The sequence below is a fragment of the Saccopteryx bilineata genome, chromosome 3, assembly GCF_036850765.1.
Source record: "Saccopteryx bilineata isolate mSacBil1 chromosome 3, mSacBil1_pri_phased_curated, whole genome shotgun sequence".
Classification (NCBI taxonomy): domain Eukaryota; kingdom Metazoa; phylum Chordata; class Mammalia; order Chiroptera; family Emballonuridae; genus Saccopteryx; species Saccopteryx bilineata.
In genome coordinates, this window is record NC_089492.1 from 189,796,721 (window position 1) to 189,819,335 (window position 22,615).

A 22,615-nucleotide genomic window follows, 5' to 3' on the forward strand; every position below is an offset into this window, starting at 1 on the left:
GGCGTTCATGGCTCTCTCAACCAAAAAGTTTCCTGACTTAGAATATAGAATGGCAGACTCTAATGAATGGAAAAAGTAGACAGACTCTGACATAGGAACAATTAAAAGTTAATAAATTAGATTCCCGTTGGTACCTTACAGATTTGTTTTTTAAGGTTGCATTAAAGAGCTATTTGTATTTATGATTATTTAAGTTTATTGAGGTTTTATAGTTTTGTTAAAAGTTATTTCAGTTTCCATAAAGGACCTGGGGAATATTATAGTTTAATATGGAGAATATGTAAGTGAATAACGGCGATCTTGGATATTTGGGAAAACCTTCTTTACTTTCAGACCATAGTCATCTGGTAGCAGCAGACCACAAGTGCAGGAACACAACCTTTTGTATTTAGACAATAAAACAAAGATTTTTTTTTTCAGGGAGTGGGGCACTGTTGAATTTTATCTCTTTCGATGTAACTTTTTAAAAATCATGTTTAAATATAGTCAGAGGAATAGCTAGGTGGTAGCTGTGGAAGTTTTTTTTTGAAAAACTGGTGCTACATCAACAATGCTTTTATGTTGATGTGACACTAGTTTAGAGCTGTGTTCCCCAAAGTGTGGTCTGTGGACCAGCAGTAGTGGAATCCCCTGGAAGCTTGTTAGAAATGCAGAATCTCAGGCACCTGCCCGAACCTGCTCAAGCAGAGTCTGCGTTTACAGAACCCCCAGGTTAGTTGTGTGCACATTAGTTTGAGAAATATAGGTGTAGACCAGTGGTAGTCAACCTGGTCCCTACCACCCACTAGTGGGCATTCCAACTTTCATGGTGGGCGATAGCAGAGCAACCAAAGTATAAATAAAAAGATAGATTTAACTATAGTAAGTTCTTTTATAAAGATTTATTCTGCCAAACTTAGCAAAAATCCAACATATAGTACTTGGTAAGTATTCAATAATTATTATTATATGCTTTAACTTGCTGTAACTCTGCTTTATAAATATTATAAAGTAAAGTTACTTCCCTACTTTATAAATCACCATTACTGTGGAACCAGTGGGCAGTTAGAAAATTTTACAACTAACAGAGATACAAAAGTGGGCAGTAGGTATAAAAAGGTTAACTACCCCTGGTGTAGACTATGCTGAGAAGATATTTGTAAGCAATACAAAACATGCGATTAAAGTAGGTGTGTTTGTATTATGAAAACCATAGAAGATAAATTATGGTGATTTTTATGTATTCCCTACCTTGGCTCAGCATCTGTACTTCCCAGAGCCTTCTCTTACATTTGTTGAGTTTAGCTTTATAGTAGTCTATCTTTCCCAGTGGGTCATGAGTTAATTGAGAACAGAGATAAAAATTTCTTTCTGAGCTTGACCAGGTGGTGGTGCAGTGGATAGAGCGTCAGATTGAAATGTGGAGGACTCAGGTTTGAGACCCTGAGGTCACCAGCTTGAGCACAGGCTCATCTGGTTTGAGCAAAGCTCACCAGCTTGAGCCTAAGGTCACTGACTTGAACAAGGGGTCACTTGCTCTGCTATAACCCCCCAGTCAAGGCATATATGAGAAAGCAATCAATGAACAACTAAGGAGCAACAATGAAAAATTGATGTTTCTCATCTCTCTCCCTTCCTGTCTTCCCTCTCTCTGACTCTCTCTGTCTTTGCCACACAAAAAATAAATAATTAATTAATTAAAAAAAATATTTCTTTCTGACGTATAGGCAAAGAGCAGGTGCTCAAGAGTTGTTGAATAATCACTGATATATTCAATAGGCATATAAGCATTATACAATTTGATAAGTATAAGACCTTCTCCCTGGGGAGGGATAGATAAGAAACCAATCAAATTTCAGGAAAAGGTCACTGGTATTAATACAGAAAGATGACAGGTAGAATGGGGGCTGAAAGGAAGGAGTAATCTGTTCTACCAAGCTGGAAGGTTTTGAAGAGCTGGGGACTACCAAAGGCCATTTATATAGTAGAAATAATTTGAATAAATGCTTGGTGTCATGAAATAACATGGCAAGTTCAGGGTCCTGCTATTATCATGAAAGAAGGCAATATTGGATGAAATAGAAAATACTAGAAGAAAATAATTAAGAGGTACAAGAACCTTCTCCCCTAAATGACAAACCCTCCACTAAAATATGAAATTTATCCTAGCATTGAGTGGCATTTCCCAAAGAGAGTCCTTCTGGGCAGTCACCATTCAGTTTGATTTAGACATTCTATTTTTCTCCTTTGACTTCAATTAATCAGGTTAAAGTGAAGGTAACTACCCAGTTAATTTATTTAACATAGAAAAATGATAATTTTTTGGAGATTTCTGAAGGACATTGTTCAACAAATTGCAAACTCATGCCTTTAATGTAAACTTTGGCTTCATTCTGTAACACCAGGAAATAACTGAGGTGCAGCAGGGGTTAGCCAACAATTTTGGCTCTATTCATGATCAATATTTCTCTCTGCAGTTAAGATGATTGTTTAAAATTCTGCATCTATTATAATGAAGCCTGAAGAGTGCCTTGTAGACTGTGATGTGGTTTGGTCTTTGTGGATAGATTCAGCTTTAACTCATATTACCATTTCCTTATCCTTATCATTGAGAATTAGAATAGGGCATATAAATCTCAGAGATAAAACTTTCTAAATTATGGTTTAATAACTGATTTTCAAACAGATAGCCATCAATTAGAAGATATTTATAGCTTATGGTTGGACCCAATCAGTCAAGGGGAAGAGTGAGAAAAAAAAAGCTATTTCCTCTATAGACCTTTTCATTGTTAATGCTGAGCTGTTCCACTATTGGTAGATAAATCACAGCTCTCATTTATTAGCATTTGGCCAGATTAGCTACTGTTCTCTAATTAGGACATTGATTTCTGGGAGCCCAAATATTGAAACAAATAAGTCTTTAGTTACAAATGTAAAGAGTTAAAGTAATAACTTCCTCCCTAGACAACAAGATAGGTTTGGGTATTAAAGGGCATCATTTTTTTTTCTCATGTTACAATGGACTTTTTATTTTCTTTTTTTTTTTTTCTTTTCATTTTTCCGAAGCTGGGAACGGGGAGGCAGTCAGACAGACTCCCACATGCGCCCGACCGGATCCACTCGGCATGCCCACCAGGGGGCGATGTTCTGCCCCTCTGGGGTGGGCGTCGCTCTGTTGCATCCAGAGCCATTCTAGTGCCCGAGGCAGAGGTCACAGAGCCATCCCCAGCGCCCGAGCCATCTTTGCTCCAATGGAGCCTCGGCTGAGGGAGGGGAAGAGAGAGACACAGAGGAAGGAGAGGGGGAGGAGTGGAGAAGCAGATGGGCGCTTCTCCTGTGTGCCCTGGCCGGGAATCGAACCCAGGACTCCTGCACGCCAGGCCGATGCTCTAACCACTGAGCCAACCGGCCAGGGCTGGACTTTTTCTTTTTTAACACCCTATCATGGACTCAGAGTTTGACCAGTAACAAAATAAAATGTCTTGGTCTTACATTACTGATGGTCGAGGAGACAATATGAGCCTAAGATTTTGAATGTACAGCATTATTAAACTTCATTAAGGTTTGCACTAAATTGTCCTCCCATAATATCCACACCATTGGAAAAATGAAATACCCCCCCCCCCACTCCCAAGTCATTGTCAGCAACTTCAGGTACATGACATAATTCAATAAACTTCAAAATCTGGTTCCAAGAAAGGATGAGGATGATGGAGTGGAGCAGAAAGACAACATGGTTCAGCTCCTAACCCCAATCATCAGTGCTCCAGCAACCCTCTGTCCACTCAACACAATCCTGAAATTTATCATTTGTATTTCAAAATCTGGAAAGAGACACACTGAATTAAGATGCAGATCTTCTTGTTATGACCAGAATAGTGGACACAACAGCCATGAAAAATGGGAGAAAAAAGGTCTGTCTCTCTAAAGAGGTAGAGATTCTAGGACAGTGGGGAAATGATACAAAGCCTGAGAGTTATTCCTCCATGAAAATGAGATATACCTGCAACCAGGTGTAGTGGACTACAATGAGAAATTTAACAGATTTCTCAAAAGAAAGGGCAGATCCTATGTATTCTAACAGAGACTGTCATCTTTCGAGCTAAACTCCCTTCCCTGCTCTAGGCTACCTCACAGTTCTAAAGAGTAGATAGAATAAAATATACTGGCCTCAAACTGATATTCAGAGGAGACATCAAACTAATCTCAGATAGCGAAAAGTCAAGATGTTATCTACTCTATATTAGAGAAAATAAAACACTTGGAAAGAGTTGTGCGAGTGTGAACATGGATAAAAAGAAAAGAAACAGTGAAGAAAGAAGAAAGGGGGTAGGAGAGAGAGAATATTTTAAAACAGTACATATAAGAAAATAAAATTAAGGAACACAAAGAATTTTCTTATAATCCCTAAGGAGACCACAGACCTAAAGGAACAAAACGACTAAATTACACCATCATGGAACTAAAACAGTTACAAACTGTACGAAACAATAGATACCACTAAATATATAAACAATGACTGATGAAAAGCTAAAGTAAGTAAAAAACATATTAATAAAAAATATTAAGAGTGGAAGTTATTTAGAGAGAAGCTAATAGTTATGGAAGACCATAAGGATAATTAGTATCCTGAAAACAGAGATCCCAACTAATGAAACTGAAGATATATTCATGACATAATATAAAGATATTTAACCAAATTGAAAAAAAATTGAATTTACACATTGAAAGAGAAATCTGTGCTTCAGGGTAACTTGATAAAGAACGCTCATTGCCTGAGAACTTTAATTAATTAAGCTACTTGAACTTAAGGATAAAAAAATGATATAGACAGAAAATGCAAATTAGCAACAAGGGAGGAAATTAGGCTGCCTTCTGACTTCTCTATGGTAGCTAGAATTCAATGGCAAAACATAGTCAATCAAAACACAGTCAACAGTCCTGAGAGAAAGAAACGTTGATGTAAAAATGTTAAGCAGAGCTAAGATGTTTTGCAAGGATAAAGGCAACCGGCACACATTTGAAATACGGAGGACCTCAGGAAATATAGTTTCCATCAACCAAACTACTTAAAAAGTGATTTCAAGATGATTAAGGACTGAATTAAATAAACAACTTAGAAACAGAGACTCTGAGGTAAAAAAGCCAGTGGTGAGAATATCCATACAATTATAAAAATATTTGGGAATTATAGTAGTATTAGAATGAATATGACTTATAAAACTTGATAATGTATATATAAATAGTAATAATCCTAAGAAAAATTAGGCATGAAAGAAGAAAGAATGGAAGTGCTAATGTTTTAACATATTGATCTCTCTTAGTTAATTGACCCCATCTAAAATTAAAATATAATTAAAATGTAATTATTTTCTTCTCTTAATGTTTTGATAAATTTTTAATAACCCTAGAGGGATCTGTTAAAAAATAATATTTCTGGTAGAAGAGAAACATTTGCTAAAAGTTAATTTCTTTTATGACAATTCAGTTTTCCTCTTCTATGAAAATAAAATTTAATAAAATTAAATAAAAATTAAAATTCAACATAATTTGAATACAATTAAATATAGTATTTTAAATTAAATAGCACACACTGTTTGGCATAAATACAAACCAACCAACCAATAGAACACAATTGAGAACACAGAAATTGACCCCCACAAATATAGTTAAACTAATTCTGACAAAGTTGTAAAGGTGATTTCAGGGACAAAGAATAATCTTTTCAACAAATGCTGCTAGAACATTGGATATTCATACACAAACATGAACTTTTATTCATATGTTATACCATTGACACAAATTATCTGAAAATAAATCATAGACCTAAATTTAAAACCTAAAACTATAAAATTTCTAGAAGAAAACAGGAAAATATTTTGTATCCTTTAGTTAATCAAGCATTCCTTAGATATAATACCAAAAGAATGGTATAATGACCCATGAAGAATATATTTATAAATTTAATTTTATCAAATTAAGATCTTTTGCTCTTTAAAAGATACTATTAAGAGAATGAAAAGATAAATTCAGAGTGGGCATAAATACTTGTAAATCACATATATGATAAAGGTCTTATAACCAGAATATTGAAACCCAATAATAAGAAAATGAACAAAATTGAAAAACATGGGCAAAACCTTTGAATAGATACTACATCAAAGAAGATACATGGATGACAAAGAACACAACAAAAGATGTTCATCATTATTAGTCAAAAGAAAATGAAAATTAAAACTCCTATGAGATAACACTGTACACTTTTTAGAAAGTCTAAAATTAAAAAGACTGGTCATATCAAGTGTTGGGGAAGATGTGAACACCTGGAAATCTCATACATCCCTGGTGGGAATGGAAAATGGTACAACCACTTTGCCAGTTCCTTAAAAATTAAATCTACACTGACCATATGACTTGGCCATCCCAGTCCGAGGTACTTATCTAAGAGAAATAAAAGCTATGTCTATACAAAGATTTGTATACGACCAGTCTTAGCTTTATTTTAAAAACTGGAAACAGCTCTGATGTCCAACAACAAGTAAATGGATAAACAAATTGTGGTTTACCTATACAATGTAACACTCCTCATTAATTAGGTGGGGTGAGCTACTGATGCACACGATCACACAGATGGATCCCCGAAGGAGATGAAGGAGCATGAAAGAAGCCAGATGAAAAACAATATATACTGCATGATTTCATTCATATAAAATTCTAAAATATTAAATCAACATTTAATGACAGAAAGCAGAACAGTGATTACCTGAGCATGGCGGACAAAACAAGGAGCCATCGAAGGGAGAAATTACAAAGGAAACTCTGAGCATGCTTATTACTTTCATCTTGGTGATGGTTTCATGAGTGCATCAAAGTAATCAGATGGTAATTTTAATTTGTACATTTTGTTGTATGACAAAAATATCTATATAAAACCATAAAAAGTATGTATAATACTTTAAAGTTAACATTATAGTATAATACCATTTATCATTTAAAATTATATTTATCTATTTAAATATCTATATATCTAGTTGGTATGATGTACATCAAATAAATAATGATTATTTTTAGAGAAGAACTTTTTTTTTTATTTATTCATTTGAGAGAGGAGAGAGAGAGGGAGAGAGAGAGAGAGAGAGAAGGTGGGGAGGAGCTGGAAGCATCAACTCCCATATGTGCCTTGACCAGGCAAGCCCAGGGTTTCGAACCGGCGACCTCAGCATTTCCAGGTCGACGCTTTATCCACTGCACCACCACAGGTCAGGCCGAGAAGAACTTTTTTAACTTGCATTTAAATTTTTTTCTAAAGTGTTCAAATTTATTTTAGAGAGCATTGTTATTATACTAAAAAGATATTATTATTATTTTCCAAAAATAAAAATAATCTTTCATAAATAAAGACTGAAAGCAGATATGCCAAGATACTAATTGTAAACAATTCTTGCAGTGGAAATATATATAATAATTATTTTCTTATTTATACTTTAAAAATGTTTAGAATTTCCCTGAATATTTATCCTAGAGAGAATACTTAACATTTTTTTTGTGTTCCAAGGCTGTCTCCCTGAAGTCAAGGCTTAGGTCTGTAGGGGTGATTAAACTGCGTTTGTTCAAATCTGAGGAGGAACAGAGGCAATGCTCTTCTAGGGCTGACAAGGGAGGCGGACCGTTCAGGAGGTGGACTGTAAGGGACTGCGGGATTATGGGAAACCCAGTTAGGAAATGCAGTGCTTTTGGGTGAGAGGTACTTTAAATGGGATAGCTGTGGGAGGACTGGCCTGTCCTTGGTTCTGAAGTGAAGCTGCCTGACCTTAGGGCCTGGCACTGGAATTATACTGAGTAGCCCTCACCCTAAGGTCACAATTAGCCCTGGGTCTCTGTACATTTCAAAGGACAGAGATGGCCATCATGTGTGACCAATACTAGACTTCTTTTCTATTTTGGTCATAAAGGAATTGAGCAGATTTTAACTTGATACTGAAAAAGAAACAGAAAAAAAGAAACGTGACATTTCTTGATTCTCTAATTTCCTATAGCACATACATTTACATTTTGCATAATTACTATTCTTCCTGCTTCTTTTTAAAAGTAAAGGTATTTTTTCTTATCCTATGTGCATATTTTATACGAGTAGAATAGAATGACTTCTCTCTGTTATAAATCTGTATTCTGTTAAATTTCACTATTAAGAGTTATGTCTCATAAAGGTTAGAATTTCTGTAACACTTCTAGAATGCAGTTTTATACTTAATCCTGTCTGTAATAGTTTCTCAAAGACTGTTGGGTATACATTTTGGATAATATGAATTAGCTTCAAATGTGGAGAATAAACTTTAGAAAGGGGAAGGGTTATTCCTTGAATAAGATTCTGTTCAGGTTTAGTCAACCACAAGCCCCTAATTACAGTCTGGTGGTGATCAACCTTTTTTTTTTTAATTGAATTTATTTGGATGAAACTAGTGAATGTAATTATACAAGTTTCAGGTGCCCAGTTCTACAACACATCTCTCTACACTGTACTGTGAGTTCACCCCTGCCAAGTCAATCTTAATTGTAGGTGAAAGTTATACAGATGTCAGATTGTGCTCATGACACTCTAGAGTTCTATAAAGAACCTCAGTAGTCACTGTTTTGGGGGTGGGAAAGGAGGGCACCAAGTGGTGGAGATGGTGGGGGTTTCAGGAACTATCTCTCTTCAATAATAATTGAAGGAAAAAGCTTTGCTTTTCTATATTTTTAGGTTCAACTGTTGTTTGTCTAAAAACCTAGTTCTAAAAAGTAAAATTTGAAAACCCATTGGGCTGGAAATTTGGAGATATGTTTCTTATGTTTGTCATTTTTCAAATGGGAATAGGAAGGAGGATAACCTGAAGATGAAGTACTCTTAGACAAGTTATTTTATGGGCTGCCTCACAGCAAGCACAACGAGAAAGAACTAGGGTAGCAAGAATTCTTTTCCTTCTTTTCCTGGATCCTCATCTGTGGTATTTTTTGGACTCTTGTAACACACATTAACAAAAAAAAAAAAAAAAAAGAAAGCTATCTGAAATCTCCTTGGCTTTTTGTAATGGTGTCTTTTCTCTTTTTTCTTTTTGAATTGTATTTTAAGAGTATGTTTGATTTTTTTTTTTTTTTTTTTTGCATTTTTCTGAAGCTGGAAACAGGGAGAGACAGTCAGACAGACTCCTGCATGATGTTTGATTTTTTAAGAAATTGCCAAACTGTCTTCCAAAACAGTTGTACCATTTTTATTCTTTCTTTTAAAATTTTGAAATTAAATTTAATGGAGTGACATTGATCAATAAAAATACATAGGTTTCAGGTGAACATTTCTATAGCATTTGAACTGTTGATTGCATTGTGTGCCCATAGGGGTGGGTCTTAACAACAAGCTGTTTTCTAACTCAGTGCTATTGGAAGTGTTATTGTTTTCCTGAAATGCCCTTCCATACTCAAACCCTTCTTTACCTGATGCATCCATACTGATTTTTGAAAACTCAGATAGTTTCATTCTGGAAATCTTTACCTATCTCTTAGATCTGGATGTCCTTTCTCTGTGCTCACATTGTATTCTTTGCTTAATAATATCCTCTTGTTTATTATGTTGCTTTCTGTCATTAATTGATTAGTTTTATTCCCATGGCCAGATGCATATTCATAAAAGGAAGGTACCATGCTGTTTTGATTTGTATTCCCAGTGCTAGCATAGAGTGGGTAGTAAATAAGTTTCACTGAATGAATGAATATGGTCTCAGTGGAAGGTGGGTGCATACCACCTTTTAATATTTTTTTTTACTAGATCAAGACAAATGGAATAATCAGAATGCCAACAGCCTGACCTGTGGTGGCGCAGTGGATCAAGCGTCGACCTGGAAATGCTGAGGTCGCCGGTTCAAAACCCTGGGCTTGCCTGGTTAAGGCACATATGGGAGTTGATGCTTCCTGTTCCTCCCCCCTTCTCTCTCTCTGTCTTTCTAAACGTTATGTAGAAATAAATGCAAGAGATCTAAAATAACTAAAACAATATTGAAAAAGAAGAACCAAGTTGACGAATTAAATAATTTGAAGACTTGTTATAACACTATAGTAATTGAGACAATATGGTATAGAAGACTAGATAAACAGAACAACAAAACAGAATAGAGACAGAAATAGATCCATACTTTTATACTAATTTGATTTTCAACCAAGTCACCAAAGCAATTCAATGGGGAGAAAATGGCAGTCTTTGCAACAAATTAGTGTCCAACAGTTTGCTTTTTTTGAAAAAATGCTGCTAGAACAAATGCATAAACTGGCAGGAAAAATAAAACCTTGACCCCTACCTTATCCCACATGGGATGATAATTCAAGATGGATCACAGACCTAAATGTAAAAGCTCAAATTATAAAGCTTCAAAAAATATGTAAGAGAATATCTTCACGGCCTTGTGGAAATAAGGTATTTCCTAGATAGCATTCTTTAAATTTTTTAAAACTGAATTTCATAAAATTAAAAAACTTGTTCCTTAAAATACAATATTAAAAATATTTGATAGCAAGCCATATTGCAGGAGAAAATATCTTCACTACACATCTGACAAAGGACTTATAGTAAGAATACAGAGAAAGCAAACACAACTCAATAATAAAAAGACAATCCAATAACAAAATGGGAAAAGACTTGAAATTATACCACACCATAAAGAATATGTGATTGGTCAATATATGCATGAAAAGGTGCTCAGTATCATTAGCCAGCAGGGAAATGTAAATTAAAATCCCAATGAGATAACACTGTACACCCATTAGAATGGTTAAAATTAAGAAAGCTGAAATCACCAAGAACAGGAAAACTGGAAAAACTGGAACTCTCATGATTTTCTGCCAGAAAGGTAAAATGGTCCAACCACTTCAGAACACTGTCAGATTCTTATAAAGATAAACATATGCATACCCTATGATTTAGACATGCTACCTTTAGCTACTTACCTCAGAGATAGTAAAACGTATATACACAAAAAATACTTGTACAATAATGTTTATAGTAGCACCAAATTGAAAATATCTCAAATGTCCATTAGCATATGAACAGACATAATTTGTGATACAGAATACAATAAAACATGTCTTAGCAATTAAAAAAAACAAATTAGACATGCAACAACTGATTGCATAAAAGAAGCCAGACCCAATAGCACGTACTGTATGCATCCAGTTTTTTGAAGTTTAAGACAAGCACATCTAATCTATTGCAAGAAAACAGAACAGTGGTTGCCTCCCAGGATGTGTACTGATTAGGCAGGGAGGACATGGTAATGTTTAAATTTTGCTTGGGTGGTAATTACCCTAACTAAAACTAGCTGAATCTAGCATTTTTTATGCATACATTTCACTGTATGTAATTTTACTTCAAAAAAAAAACACATGAATTGGTCCTAGCCAGTTTGCTCAGTCTGTTAGAGTGTCATTGTAAAGAGCCAAGGTTGCAGGTTGGATCCCTAGTCAGGACACAGATGCGAAGCAGCTAATGAATATACAACTAAATGGAAGAATAAAAAATAAATGCTTCTCTCTCTCTCACTCTCTCTTTCTGTCTTCCTTCCTCCCTCTGTCTCTCTAAAATCAATTAAGTCAATCAATACATTTACAAAAAAACACACATGAATTAACCCTCACATACATTGTGAAGCATACAACCACTGTTAGCATGTCCTTTGGTGTATACATTGAACAGGAGCTCTGGCAGGGTTGGGTGATTAGATTCATTTTTCATGAAAATGAATCTAGCACTTATTAACCTTGTATTCCTCAGTGACTAAGAATTCTTATTTGGCCAAAACAGATTTTACTAATTAACCATCAAGAGAGAAATAACCAAATGTGGATCCAGAGAGAGAGAGCAAGATTTTTTTTTTATTTCTATACCACTGTTGCATGGTGTAGGGCTGGTATAAAATAGGTCTCCAAAATTTTTTGTAAGAAAGGAATGGATAGATGGGAGGGGGGAAAAGCAGACTAAGAATGGGAAAGGAAGGTTTTCAGGGAGGAGAAAGGGAAGGGAAGAGGGTGAGAAGGGGAACCACGGTGCGTAAATCTGTGAGGGCATATCCTGAAAGGCTGTGCTGGCCTTGCTGCATTTCTGTCTGTCTGTCCTGGGGTTGTGTGTGCCCAGGAGATTAGAACAGCCTGACTACACAGCCTAGGGAGTGCGCAAAGCATCCCTATGTTTCAGAAATAGCCCATGCAATTACAAAATAGATGCAGCATCGAAACCTCATTCCAGGAAGCAATTCAGGGAAAGCAGACGTTTAGATTGACTATGATTATCACATTCGAGGGATGGCTTGTAATAAATGTCTGTTTTTCTCCAAAAATATGGGAGAGCAGGCAAAAGAAATGTAACCTTAATTATTGAGAAACCAAGCTGTTTACCCACAAATGGAAACTTCATTACATTGCTGGCTTTTACCATAAGAGAGAAAAATGATGTCTGAACAGTTCATTGTTCCCTCCTCCCCTTTCCCCCTCCCTGAAAGAGAAGAATTGAATCAGACAGGGATTGTAAAAAACATTATATTTGTATCAAAGGAGCTCATTTGATATGAAGAAAGGACAAACAGAGGGCGAATCCAGGGAAATATAACACTGAGTATGGAACAGGGGTAGGGGGGAGGAAGGAACATGAGGTTCATTTCCAGTTCTACCAGTGACCTTGTATAAGTCATTTAACTTTCTAAGGCCTCAGCCTTTTTATCTACATTTTGATTATTTATGGAATAAACATAATTTCTAAAAAGTGGCTATGAAAACCATTTATGTTAGGTAAATTCTATTTTTTCACTGACTCCCAATATATTTGTTAATTGCTACCATATGACCCAGCAATCCCTCTACTGGGTATCTACCCCCCAAACTCAAAAACATTGGTACATAAAGACACATGCACCCCCATGTTTATCACAGCATTATTCACAGTGGCCAAGACATAGAAACAACAAAATGTCCCTTGATAGATGATTGGATAAAGAAGGTGTGGTACATATATACAATAGAATACTACTCAACCATAAGAAAAGATAACATAGTGACATTTACGACAACATGGATGGAACTTGAGAACATTATATTGAGTGAAGTAAGTAAATCAGAAAAAGCTAAGAACTGTATGATTTCACACATAGGTAGGATATAAAACTGAGACTTATGGACACAGATAAAAGTGAAGTGGTTACCAGGGGGAGGAGGATGTAGGGAAGGGGGGGTGGGAAGAAGGCTGTAAAGAGGAACAAATACTGTAAGGTGACGGAGGTTTGACTTTGGGTGACGGGTATACAACATAATCAATAGTTCAAATGCAATAGAAATGTTTACTTGAAACCTATGTACTTTTTTATTTTTTGACAGAGACAGAGAGAGGGACAGATAAGAACAAGCTGACAGTAAGGGAAAGAGATGAGAAGCATCAATTCTTCATTGTGGCCCCTTAGTTGTTCATTGATTGCTTTCTCATATCTGCCTTGACCAGGGGCTACAGCAGAGCGAGTGACCCCTTGCTCAAGCCAGCAACCTTGAGCTCAAGCCAGAAACCTTTTGGCTCAAGCCAGTGACCATGGGGTCATGTCTATGATCCTTCACTCAAGCTGAATGAGCCTGTGCTCAAGCTGCGACTTTGGGGTTTCGAACCTGGGTCCCCCATGTCCCAGTCTGATGCTCTATGTACTGCACCACCACCTGGTCATGCAGACAATTATGTACTCTGATTGATCAATGTCACCCTGTTAAATTTAATTTTCTAAATAAATAAGCACCAGAGCCCTCTATCTTTTTCATCTGTCCCAAAGTGACAAATATCCTCCCTGATATTCCTGGGCATGAATCATGGAGAGAGAAAATAACAATTTTAAATAAGAAAACCAATAAGGTTAGGAACCCAGACTCTGGATGGAGACCCAAATTCATCTAGGAGCCTACTTCTGACAAAGGTCACCAGCCTAGAGATTTTAGCTCCTTGGCATTTCCAAAGTTAGGATGCAGGTGTATGAGTTATTGCCCCTCTTCCAAAACACCAACTGGAAGCTGCATCTTTGCCTTCACACAGGTGGCACGGAGTCACATTCAGTGTGCTGCTTCGATTACCTGGTGGTGAGGATTACCATCACCACCACTATTAGAAGTTCTGATTGAAAATCATACAAATCATTGATACAAAAACCAGGAACCAAATTATCATTACATAATCATGCTTTTGTATGGATTCAATTTTTTTGAAAAATAAGATCTACATGGAAAAATGTAAAAAAGCTCCTCAATGGTGAAATGGTTGTGGACAACGGTCACAGAGCCCCTAGGTCTTCACATTCCCCCAAGACTGTTTACTCTAAGGCAGGGGTCCGTTAGCTGTTTATGAACCAAGGAACAGCTAGATAGTACTTTAAAATTTTTAATTTTGTTATTTATTTAAATGGTCAGGGAGCTGTCCTGGGGTTGGTCTGTATGATCAAGAATAGATTTCAAGGCCCTGGCCGGCTGGCTCAGTGGTAGAGCATCAACCTGGCATGTGGAAGTCCCAGGTTCGATTTCCAGCCAGGGCACACAGAAGAAGCGCCCATCTACTTCTCCACCCTTCCTCCTTCTCCTTCCTCTCTGTCTCTCTCTTCCCTTCCCGCAGCCAAGCCTCCACTGGAGCAAACTTGGCCCAGAAGCTGAAGATGCCTTCATTGCCTCCCCCTCAGGTGCTAGAATGGCTCTGGTTGCAAGGGAACAATGCCCCAGATGGGCAAAGCATCGCCCTCTAGTGGGCATACCATGTGGATCTTAAGTCTGTCTCTGCCTTCCCACTTCTCACTTCAGAAAAACAAACAAACAAAAAACAAACAAACAGAAAAGAATAGACTTCAGGTATGTTTTTCTGACTCTAAAGTTCATTTAGGATAACTGAAGGGCAGAATTTCTAGCCCACTTGAATTTTAAAATGTAATCTGGATAGTCATAGTTGTTTTTTGCATGAAGGAGTTTGCTGAATGTGAAGCTTCCTATAAGGTTCCACAGTCAAGAGCTGGAAGAAAATAAAGACATGGTTTTGTGGTAAGCCTCTTGTGGAACTGCTTGGTAAAACATCAAAGAAATGAGGGCATTATTGTTTTTCTCATTCATGGGAAGAAAAAGATATTTTTCTGAAGACTGAGATAATAAGAAGGGACATAAAGATGAGATCACAGAAGTTTAGGGGCCAGAAACCCTGAAGCCTCTTCTGTCTCAAAGGTCTATGGTCACTCATCTTGTACTAGGCCCTAGGAAACATTAGAACCTCTCTCCAGTTGTGGTCAGTTTGCAGTTCAAGATTTTTTTATAATGCTAAAGAGTACACCGAACATTGATTGGTTAAAAAAATTTCAATCTGGAGTTAGCTTCCAAAAGGTACAGTCAGAACAGGAATTAATGGGGATTAACGATGGCACTGCAGTTCAATATCAGCAAAAGACCAGAGTTAAAAATAAATGTGTACACCTCAAGAGAAGCAAGAAAGTCCAAGCTGGCAACAGTATAAAGACTGGAATTTTAAAACATGTAACTATGTTGACAGTTTATTCTCCTCTTTTCCCAAAATTTCTCAATAACATCACTTTTTAAAAATTATTATAATTGAATCAAATAAACCTCTGGAAGAGCAAATTGCCCGTGTCTATGTTTTCTTGCAGTGTTTTTGGTGGCTGGCTATTTGGATAAAATTTCCACCATGGAAAACGGGTTTCCATGAACAATAGCATGGTTTATTATAGCTATGGGCCCTTGTCAACCATTCTTCTATTCCTTGAGCCAATGTCCTAGCACTTGGTAGCCAGTATAGTTCTGGGAAGACTCTGAGAAAAGCTTGAAAGATTTGTTTTCCTATGTTTATTTCATTAGAGAACGTGCCCATATTGTGCTGAAATTTTCTACTTACCAGTCTAGTCTGTCTTCTCTAGTAAACGCTGAGCTCTGTAAAGGAAGAAACTATGAGTTGTTCTCAACTGTACCCCAGTAGCTAGATTGGCAGATTCTCAATAAATACTTGTGAAATGAGTGAGTGAATATTGAGTGTCTCACTAACACCACCATCACCACCATCACCACCATCACCACCATGACCTTCAATATCACCATCAAACCATATTTGGTACCTAATCTTCTTTAGGAACTCAATCCCCAGGGTCCCAGTGCCTCTGGCTATTAAGAATTCTCCAGTTTACACCTTTCTTCATGTATTCCCCTATTTCAAAATTCACCTGTATCTGGACCCCATTCTCTTGGGTCCTTTTTTCCTAAGAGACAGCTACTTTCTGTTTTTTTGCTCCATAAGATGCATTTTTTTCCCCAAAAAGTGGAGGAGAAAATGCCCGTGCATCTTATGGAGTGAAAACCATTTGCTTCAGAATATTTTTTTTCTTATTTTTCTCCTTAAAACCCTAGGTGTATCTTATAGGCAGATGCGTCTTATAGAGCGAAAAATATAGTAATTTGATATAGTAATCCTGCTATTGGTACCAATGCGATGGTAATGGCCCTCTCAGGTAATATGATCTGAGAGCAAGAACCATATCTAGTTCTAGCTCAGCCACTTATTTTCTGTGTGATCTTGAGTGACATCATTTCCAGGGGCCTTTGTTCTTTACCTGGAAGACCCCTGGGAATGTCTTCTAGATCTCATGTACTGGTTCTCTGTGCATTTCAACATAGATCAAGTCTCAACCCAAAGGGGTGAGCCTGCACTGAGGTGAGGTGTTAGTGGTTTCACAATAAACAAGCAGTATCTGCTTAACAAGCAGATCAGCCTGTAATAGATGGCAGCTGCCATTTGCAGAGAGAATGCGCCTCCCTGGAGAACTTCTCTGCCTGCTGTTGCTGCCAGATCCAATCAGTCAAAGGATAGAAACAGACATAGACAGGTAACCACCCAGCAGTAATGCCCGGCTGTTGTCACTGTCTTCCGTTTCCCCAGGACCATGCTGTCTTTGTCATAACATGCCATATACAGCATAACTGTTTTGATAGTCTGACTGGGGTTCATAGTCCATGTGTGGTTTCCTCACAATAATCCATGGCTGACAGGGAAATGCTTTATGAATGCTCTGTGAATGAAATAAGTTTTCAGATGACACAAAGTAACTTTCTAAAACTTTCCTGGCATATTTTCTGATGATTGTCCTGGTGGGTACTGTCACATCAGATAAGAGCTGGAAAGAAAACAGTAACCAAGCAATGTCATTTAAAGAAAAAAGTATAACTTTGGGTAATTTTCTTTTTTTTTATCATTTCCTCTTTTCTAAAGCAATTCTTTCTTATATCAATCTGAAGTATAGCTTTGGTAGAATGCATCACTAGGTATCAAGAAGAGCCTAATAAAGGGTAGCTTACATGAGGTTATAACATCTCAGGCCTAATCCCCAGCCAATGGAATTACAAAATTTTTAGACTTCCTCTTGGGAGAATACAATAGCCCAAGGCTGTCCAAATTGTCATAAACTTTTCCAATGTTTACATCAAAGTGAAGTTACTGCAACTTCAAGTAAGAACCAAATAAGATACCAAATTTATAAAGGGAGAAAGAGAAGAAAGACGAGGATAATTTGGAAGAATAGAAGGATATTTTTGCTGCCACGGGGAATAACAAATGTGGTTTGAGTACAGGGACAAAACTTCATTTTAAAGATGCAGTGAGTAGGCCTGACCTGTGGTGCGCAGTGGATAAAGCGTCAACCTGGAAACGCTGAGGTTGCCGGTTCAAAACCCTGGGCTTGCCTGGTCAAGGCACATATGGGAGTTGATGCTTCCTGCTCCTTCCCCCTTCTCTCTCTCTCTCTCTCTCTCTCTCTCTCTCTCCCCCCGCTCTCTATAATGAATAAATAAAATCTTAAAAAAAAAAATAAAGATGCAGTGAGGCCTGTAGAGTTTGAGTGATTTACCCTGGATCACATAGAAAGTGTCCCTGTCAGAACCAAGAGGTCTGATCTGACATGGGCCACATCAAGGCTGCCTTTTCTTTCTCTTCAGTGGAGGACAGAGAACCAACAGGTGATGATGTTGAATGAGATGAAAAGACACATCCCTATGCAGGCAAGAAGAGAGAGTTGCTTCTATCTATGTCCATCATATAGGTGGGGACACTGAGCACAGAAGGGTTTACTGCTGTAGCCCTCACTGGGGGATGTTGCTAAACATTCTTTTGTGCACAGGACAGCCCCCACAACAAAGAACTATCTAAGGCAGTAGTTGGCAAACTCATTAGTCAACAGAGCCAAATAGCAACAGTACAATGATTGAAATTTCTTTTGAGAATCAAAACTATATAGGTAGGTACACTCCTTATAGAGGTAGCACCCGTATATGGTGTTTTGTGGAAGAGCCGCATTCAAGAGGCAAAAATGCCGCATGTGGCTCATGAGATGTCGTTTGCCAACCAGGGATCTAAGGTCATAGACACTGACCAATAATGATTTTTAACTGGGGACTGTGCACTTAAAATCCAGATTTCTATTATTATTATCATTAGAATTTTGCACAACCTGAGTTACTATGTTCACTTAGCACCCACCCACTCCCTGCAAACTCCTTGCTAATCTTCAGTGCTGGACTTTTCCCTGATCACTGTATGCTAACTAGTCTTTGGCTTCTGCTCCTGCCTTTTGCCCCGCTTCACCCTCTTCAGGTGTCAGCCAGGACCAGGCTGCTCATCAATTCCTTCCTGGCAACAACTGATCCCAGGAAATTTCTGCCTTCTGTCCCTTTCATCTCGGCATGAATTGAAGTCAGTGTGTTACCATTCCCAGAACACGTATGTGTCGTGATGTATCACTCTGATCCAGTATTTGTAACTTGTGAAAGGAATCTCCAGCCTAGGTGACCAGGCTGGGGAGATATTTGAGCAGAACTCTCAAAACAATCGGCAACAGCCTTTGTCCTTCCAGTGGTGACTGAACCTTCTCCTGAGAAAACGTACACAGGCCCATCTGCCTTGGTTCTGGTAGACACATGACTTCAGAACATTTTCTTTCTGAGCTCTCAAATACATTTCATATTCTGAAGCAAATCTCTAATTGAGAATTTGAGTTTTTTCTTTTCTTTCCTTCACTCTTTGCTCAACTTTGCTCAACAATTTCATGATAGATTGCCAGGATTTGTTATTTGGAGATGAACTGCCTGAATGGTCAGAAAACAGATAATTTTTTTTGAAAGTGTCACCTTTTCAAGTGATTTTTTGGAGGATCAATATTTATTTTCTAAAGTCATTATAACTGAATAGATTTTGGAAAAATTCGCAGAGTTCTGGGATTCAGCCGGTTTGCACTGGTTTGGCAGAACCGATACCTAATTTTTTGTTGAGTTTGGCAAACCGGTTTTTAAAATGGCACTTGTAATCAGGGTCTCTCTAAGGTGGGAGCCTGGGCAGCTGCCCAATGTGGAAATCCCAAATTTACATTCCTTACTCTTTTTAACATTTATCTGTGTAATAGTGTATTCTGGTAATAATGTGCATTCCATCCATAGGTGAAAAAGATTTGATGGAACTATGCTTGTAATATTTATTTATTCATTTCATGTTTCTAATGTATCAAATACAATGACTATTAGTCTAATTGGTCTACTGTAAAGAAATGGATTATACTCCTATAGTGAAAAGATGGTTAAGGATAAATCACACAGCCAATGATGCTTGGATAAAAGTGAAGAAAATTGCAAGTGAGGATGCCAATCAAGAGGCAATATGGAAATATCTTAAATAATAGTGTTATTGTTCTTTGCCAAGTATTATTTAATATTTTTTCATTAAATTTTAAAACTCTTATAATGTAATCTAGTTTTTTGTACCTCTTTTATTGTTCTTATTTAAGTATTAAATGCATGAAATAATAAACTACCTTTTGGTATATATTTTTTTATACTTAAAACAGTCATTAGGGCAGAGAATTGGTTGTTTAATTATTTGAATCCCACCACTGATCCCACCAGTTGTAAAAGGATTTTGAAAATTATCAAGGTTGTATTTTGTGCATGGAAAAGATGGTGGTGGTGAAAGTAGAGATCTTGCCTCTAAATATATAAGGCCTCCTCATCCAAAAAACAAAATAAAGCAAACCCATCCCCCCAAAAAAGTCTGTTTAGTTCTAAATCTTGTAATTAGGTTATAGATTTTCAAAATTGGAACTTCATAAGGCTTTTATAATTAGTAAAATTTCAAGAAAATTTGCATTAGGATTATGTGCTTAATTCAAAATGTAACGGCCTCCGCTTGGCCAGATGTCATAGAAAGGACTGGGTCAGCCACCATGCGTGGACTTCCCTCTCACACCGGCTTGGGGTAGACAGTGATTTCTGGATTAGTGACAACACACATAAAGGGCTCAGGCTGAGGAGCATGCCATTCTAGAATTTTCAAGAAGGAATTAATTTATATTCAAACACTGCTCTGCTCGCCCTTGCTTCCTGCTCACTGGAAACTTGTCACGGGGACTCCAAAGAAGATGAAGGGGAGCCTTATTTGGGAAATAGAAAAAGGAGTGATCACCTGCAGGTCTAGTGTATGTTCTTACAAATAGCTTTTATAAGGAAATCCCTAAATTCTTTAAGTTCATTGTCTTGCATTACACAACGTAAACTAACAACACAAAACAGAACTGCCCTTAGATGTTAGTTTTTATTTTCTCTTTTTAAATTCCACTATCTCATAAATTCACATGTAGCTTAGCTATTAATGAAATAAAAACAACCCTTCTTAAGAGCTAACCAGAAATTATATGTCATATCATTCTCCACCAAACGTTGATTTATTGAACAATGCTGGTTTTATTTAGCTCAAATCAAACTCTCTTTCTTCCAGAAAGAGAATATATTTTAAAAACTTAAGGAAATTGGTAATGTAAAATTTTTTTTCTCAGCCTTTGATGAAATATAACAGCACTTAGGCTTAATGTATCTTCAGGCATATTCTGCTCAGGAATCTGCTGTAATATGCTTTTGTGTACAGGACAGGCTCTATGTGCTGTGCATATGAGCACAGTCCAGGATTGCACAGGACCTGGGCATTACATATAGTTCACCTCCACACCTGACCTTCCCACCCGTGGGAACACCGTTTCCTCTCCCAGGAAGATATTCCATTGCAGGATCTCTGCATTCTCAAAGATGCTCAGCATGAAAGGGAGAAAATGTCTAGATTTGGGGTCAGCAGACCTGGATTTTAGGAGAAGCTTTGTCCCTGACAATCTGTTATAACATTATTTCCTAATGTGTAAAATGACATGAGTGAAACCCACCCTACTTATCTCATGGGATTACTGTGAAGAATCAAAATTTGTTTTGTACACTGTAAAGCCCAATGGGGAGGTAGTATTGTAATAGAAGTTAGGATTAGTTCGAGTCATTCATTTCTTTACTCTTACTGTGGGTGTGAAAATGGAGAAAAGCAGTGTCATGTACATTTTGTCATGGTCACTTTTTAGTCCCTAGGCAAGAGCACTCAAGAATAAGTGTTCTATAGTATCATGTCATCTATCACCAATTGTCTAAAGTCAAGGAAACCTACAGTACTGAGAGAAGGCTGTTTTACAGCACACAACAAATTCAGGGAATTCCAGGCTAGCACAATAAAAGTTTATGAAGTTTAAGTCACCATTTCAACAGCTCTTAATGAACTGGCATCTAAACTGAGCCAAGTGGCATGCCCTTGATTTTAGCAATCAGTAGTTGGTGCTTACCATTGCAGACCCAACACGGCTGACTTTGATGGGATTCCCCCTGCCTGAAAGGTCCATCTGTGCTCTGTCCATCATATACAGGCAAGCGTCCAGGATGCCATCCTCAAACTGTTCGTGAAAAAAAAAAGAGAAACTACTTAATGTCCACTCTGTAGGCAAGATACTCTCTGGAAAAAAAAATGAAACCGCAGCCTAATGTTTAGAAATGTATATTTCCTATAGAGTAATTAATTGCTCATAATCTTTCATACTGAATATTTCATACCAAAGTGGAATGAAGGAGACATTCTCTTTTATTTCTCAGTAAAATAAATAAGAACTTAAAAGGAAGCCAGAAATAGAAACAGAACTGGGGAACTGATGTACTTAAGGATCATGAACTGACTTGAAGTTCTGTAAAAAATTGTACCAGTTAATTTTGAGGATCTCTCCTACCTATTAGTTCTAGTGCCCAAAGCAAAAACAATAAATACGTTTAGCAAAGTCCAACCAAAGTTTTAAGACCTCAAAAGTAAAACAAGTTCTTCTAAGCCTAGAAAATAAATGGCTCTCAGGTCTACCACAGGAAGGTACTTCAGGCCTGCATACCTTGCACAGGAAATATATGGTCTACCGGAAAGTTCTGTCCGTTTTTGGAATAAAACAAAATACAAATTTTTCTTACCGTCAATAAACTTTATTAAATAATATAATTGCCATTATTATTAATGATTTCTTGCCAGCATGAGGGCAATTTGTATATCCCATTTTTGAAAAATGTTTTATCTTTTGATGTGAAAAATTGAACCAATGCTTGTGTGATATCTTCTTCATTTTTGAATTTTTTGCCCTTTAAAAAATTTTGTAAGGACAAAAACAAGTGATATTCGGAGGGTGCTAAGTCCGGGGAATATGGTGAATACGACAGACATGCTTCTGTAGCA

General features: G+C 37.1%; 1 protein-coding gene across 2 annotated transcripts in view; it reads right to left on the bottom strand.

Annotated features, from left to right (window-relative positions):
* F13A1 (coagulation factor XIII A chain) overlaps positions 1-22,615 on the bottom strand; it is a 172,615-nt gene that overhangs the window by 64,755 nt on the left and 85,245 nt on the right. For both annotated transcript variants that reach the window (XM_066268426.1, XM_066268425.1), the window contains one exon: positions 21,693-21,800. In XM_066268426.1, the coding sequence (XP_066124523.1) occupies positions 21,693-21,800 (108 nt within the window). The remainder of the gene's footprint in view (positions 1-21,692; positions 21,801-22,615) is intronic.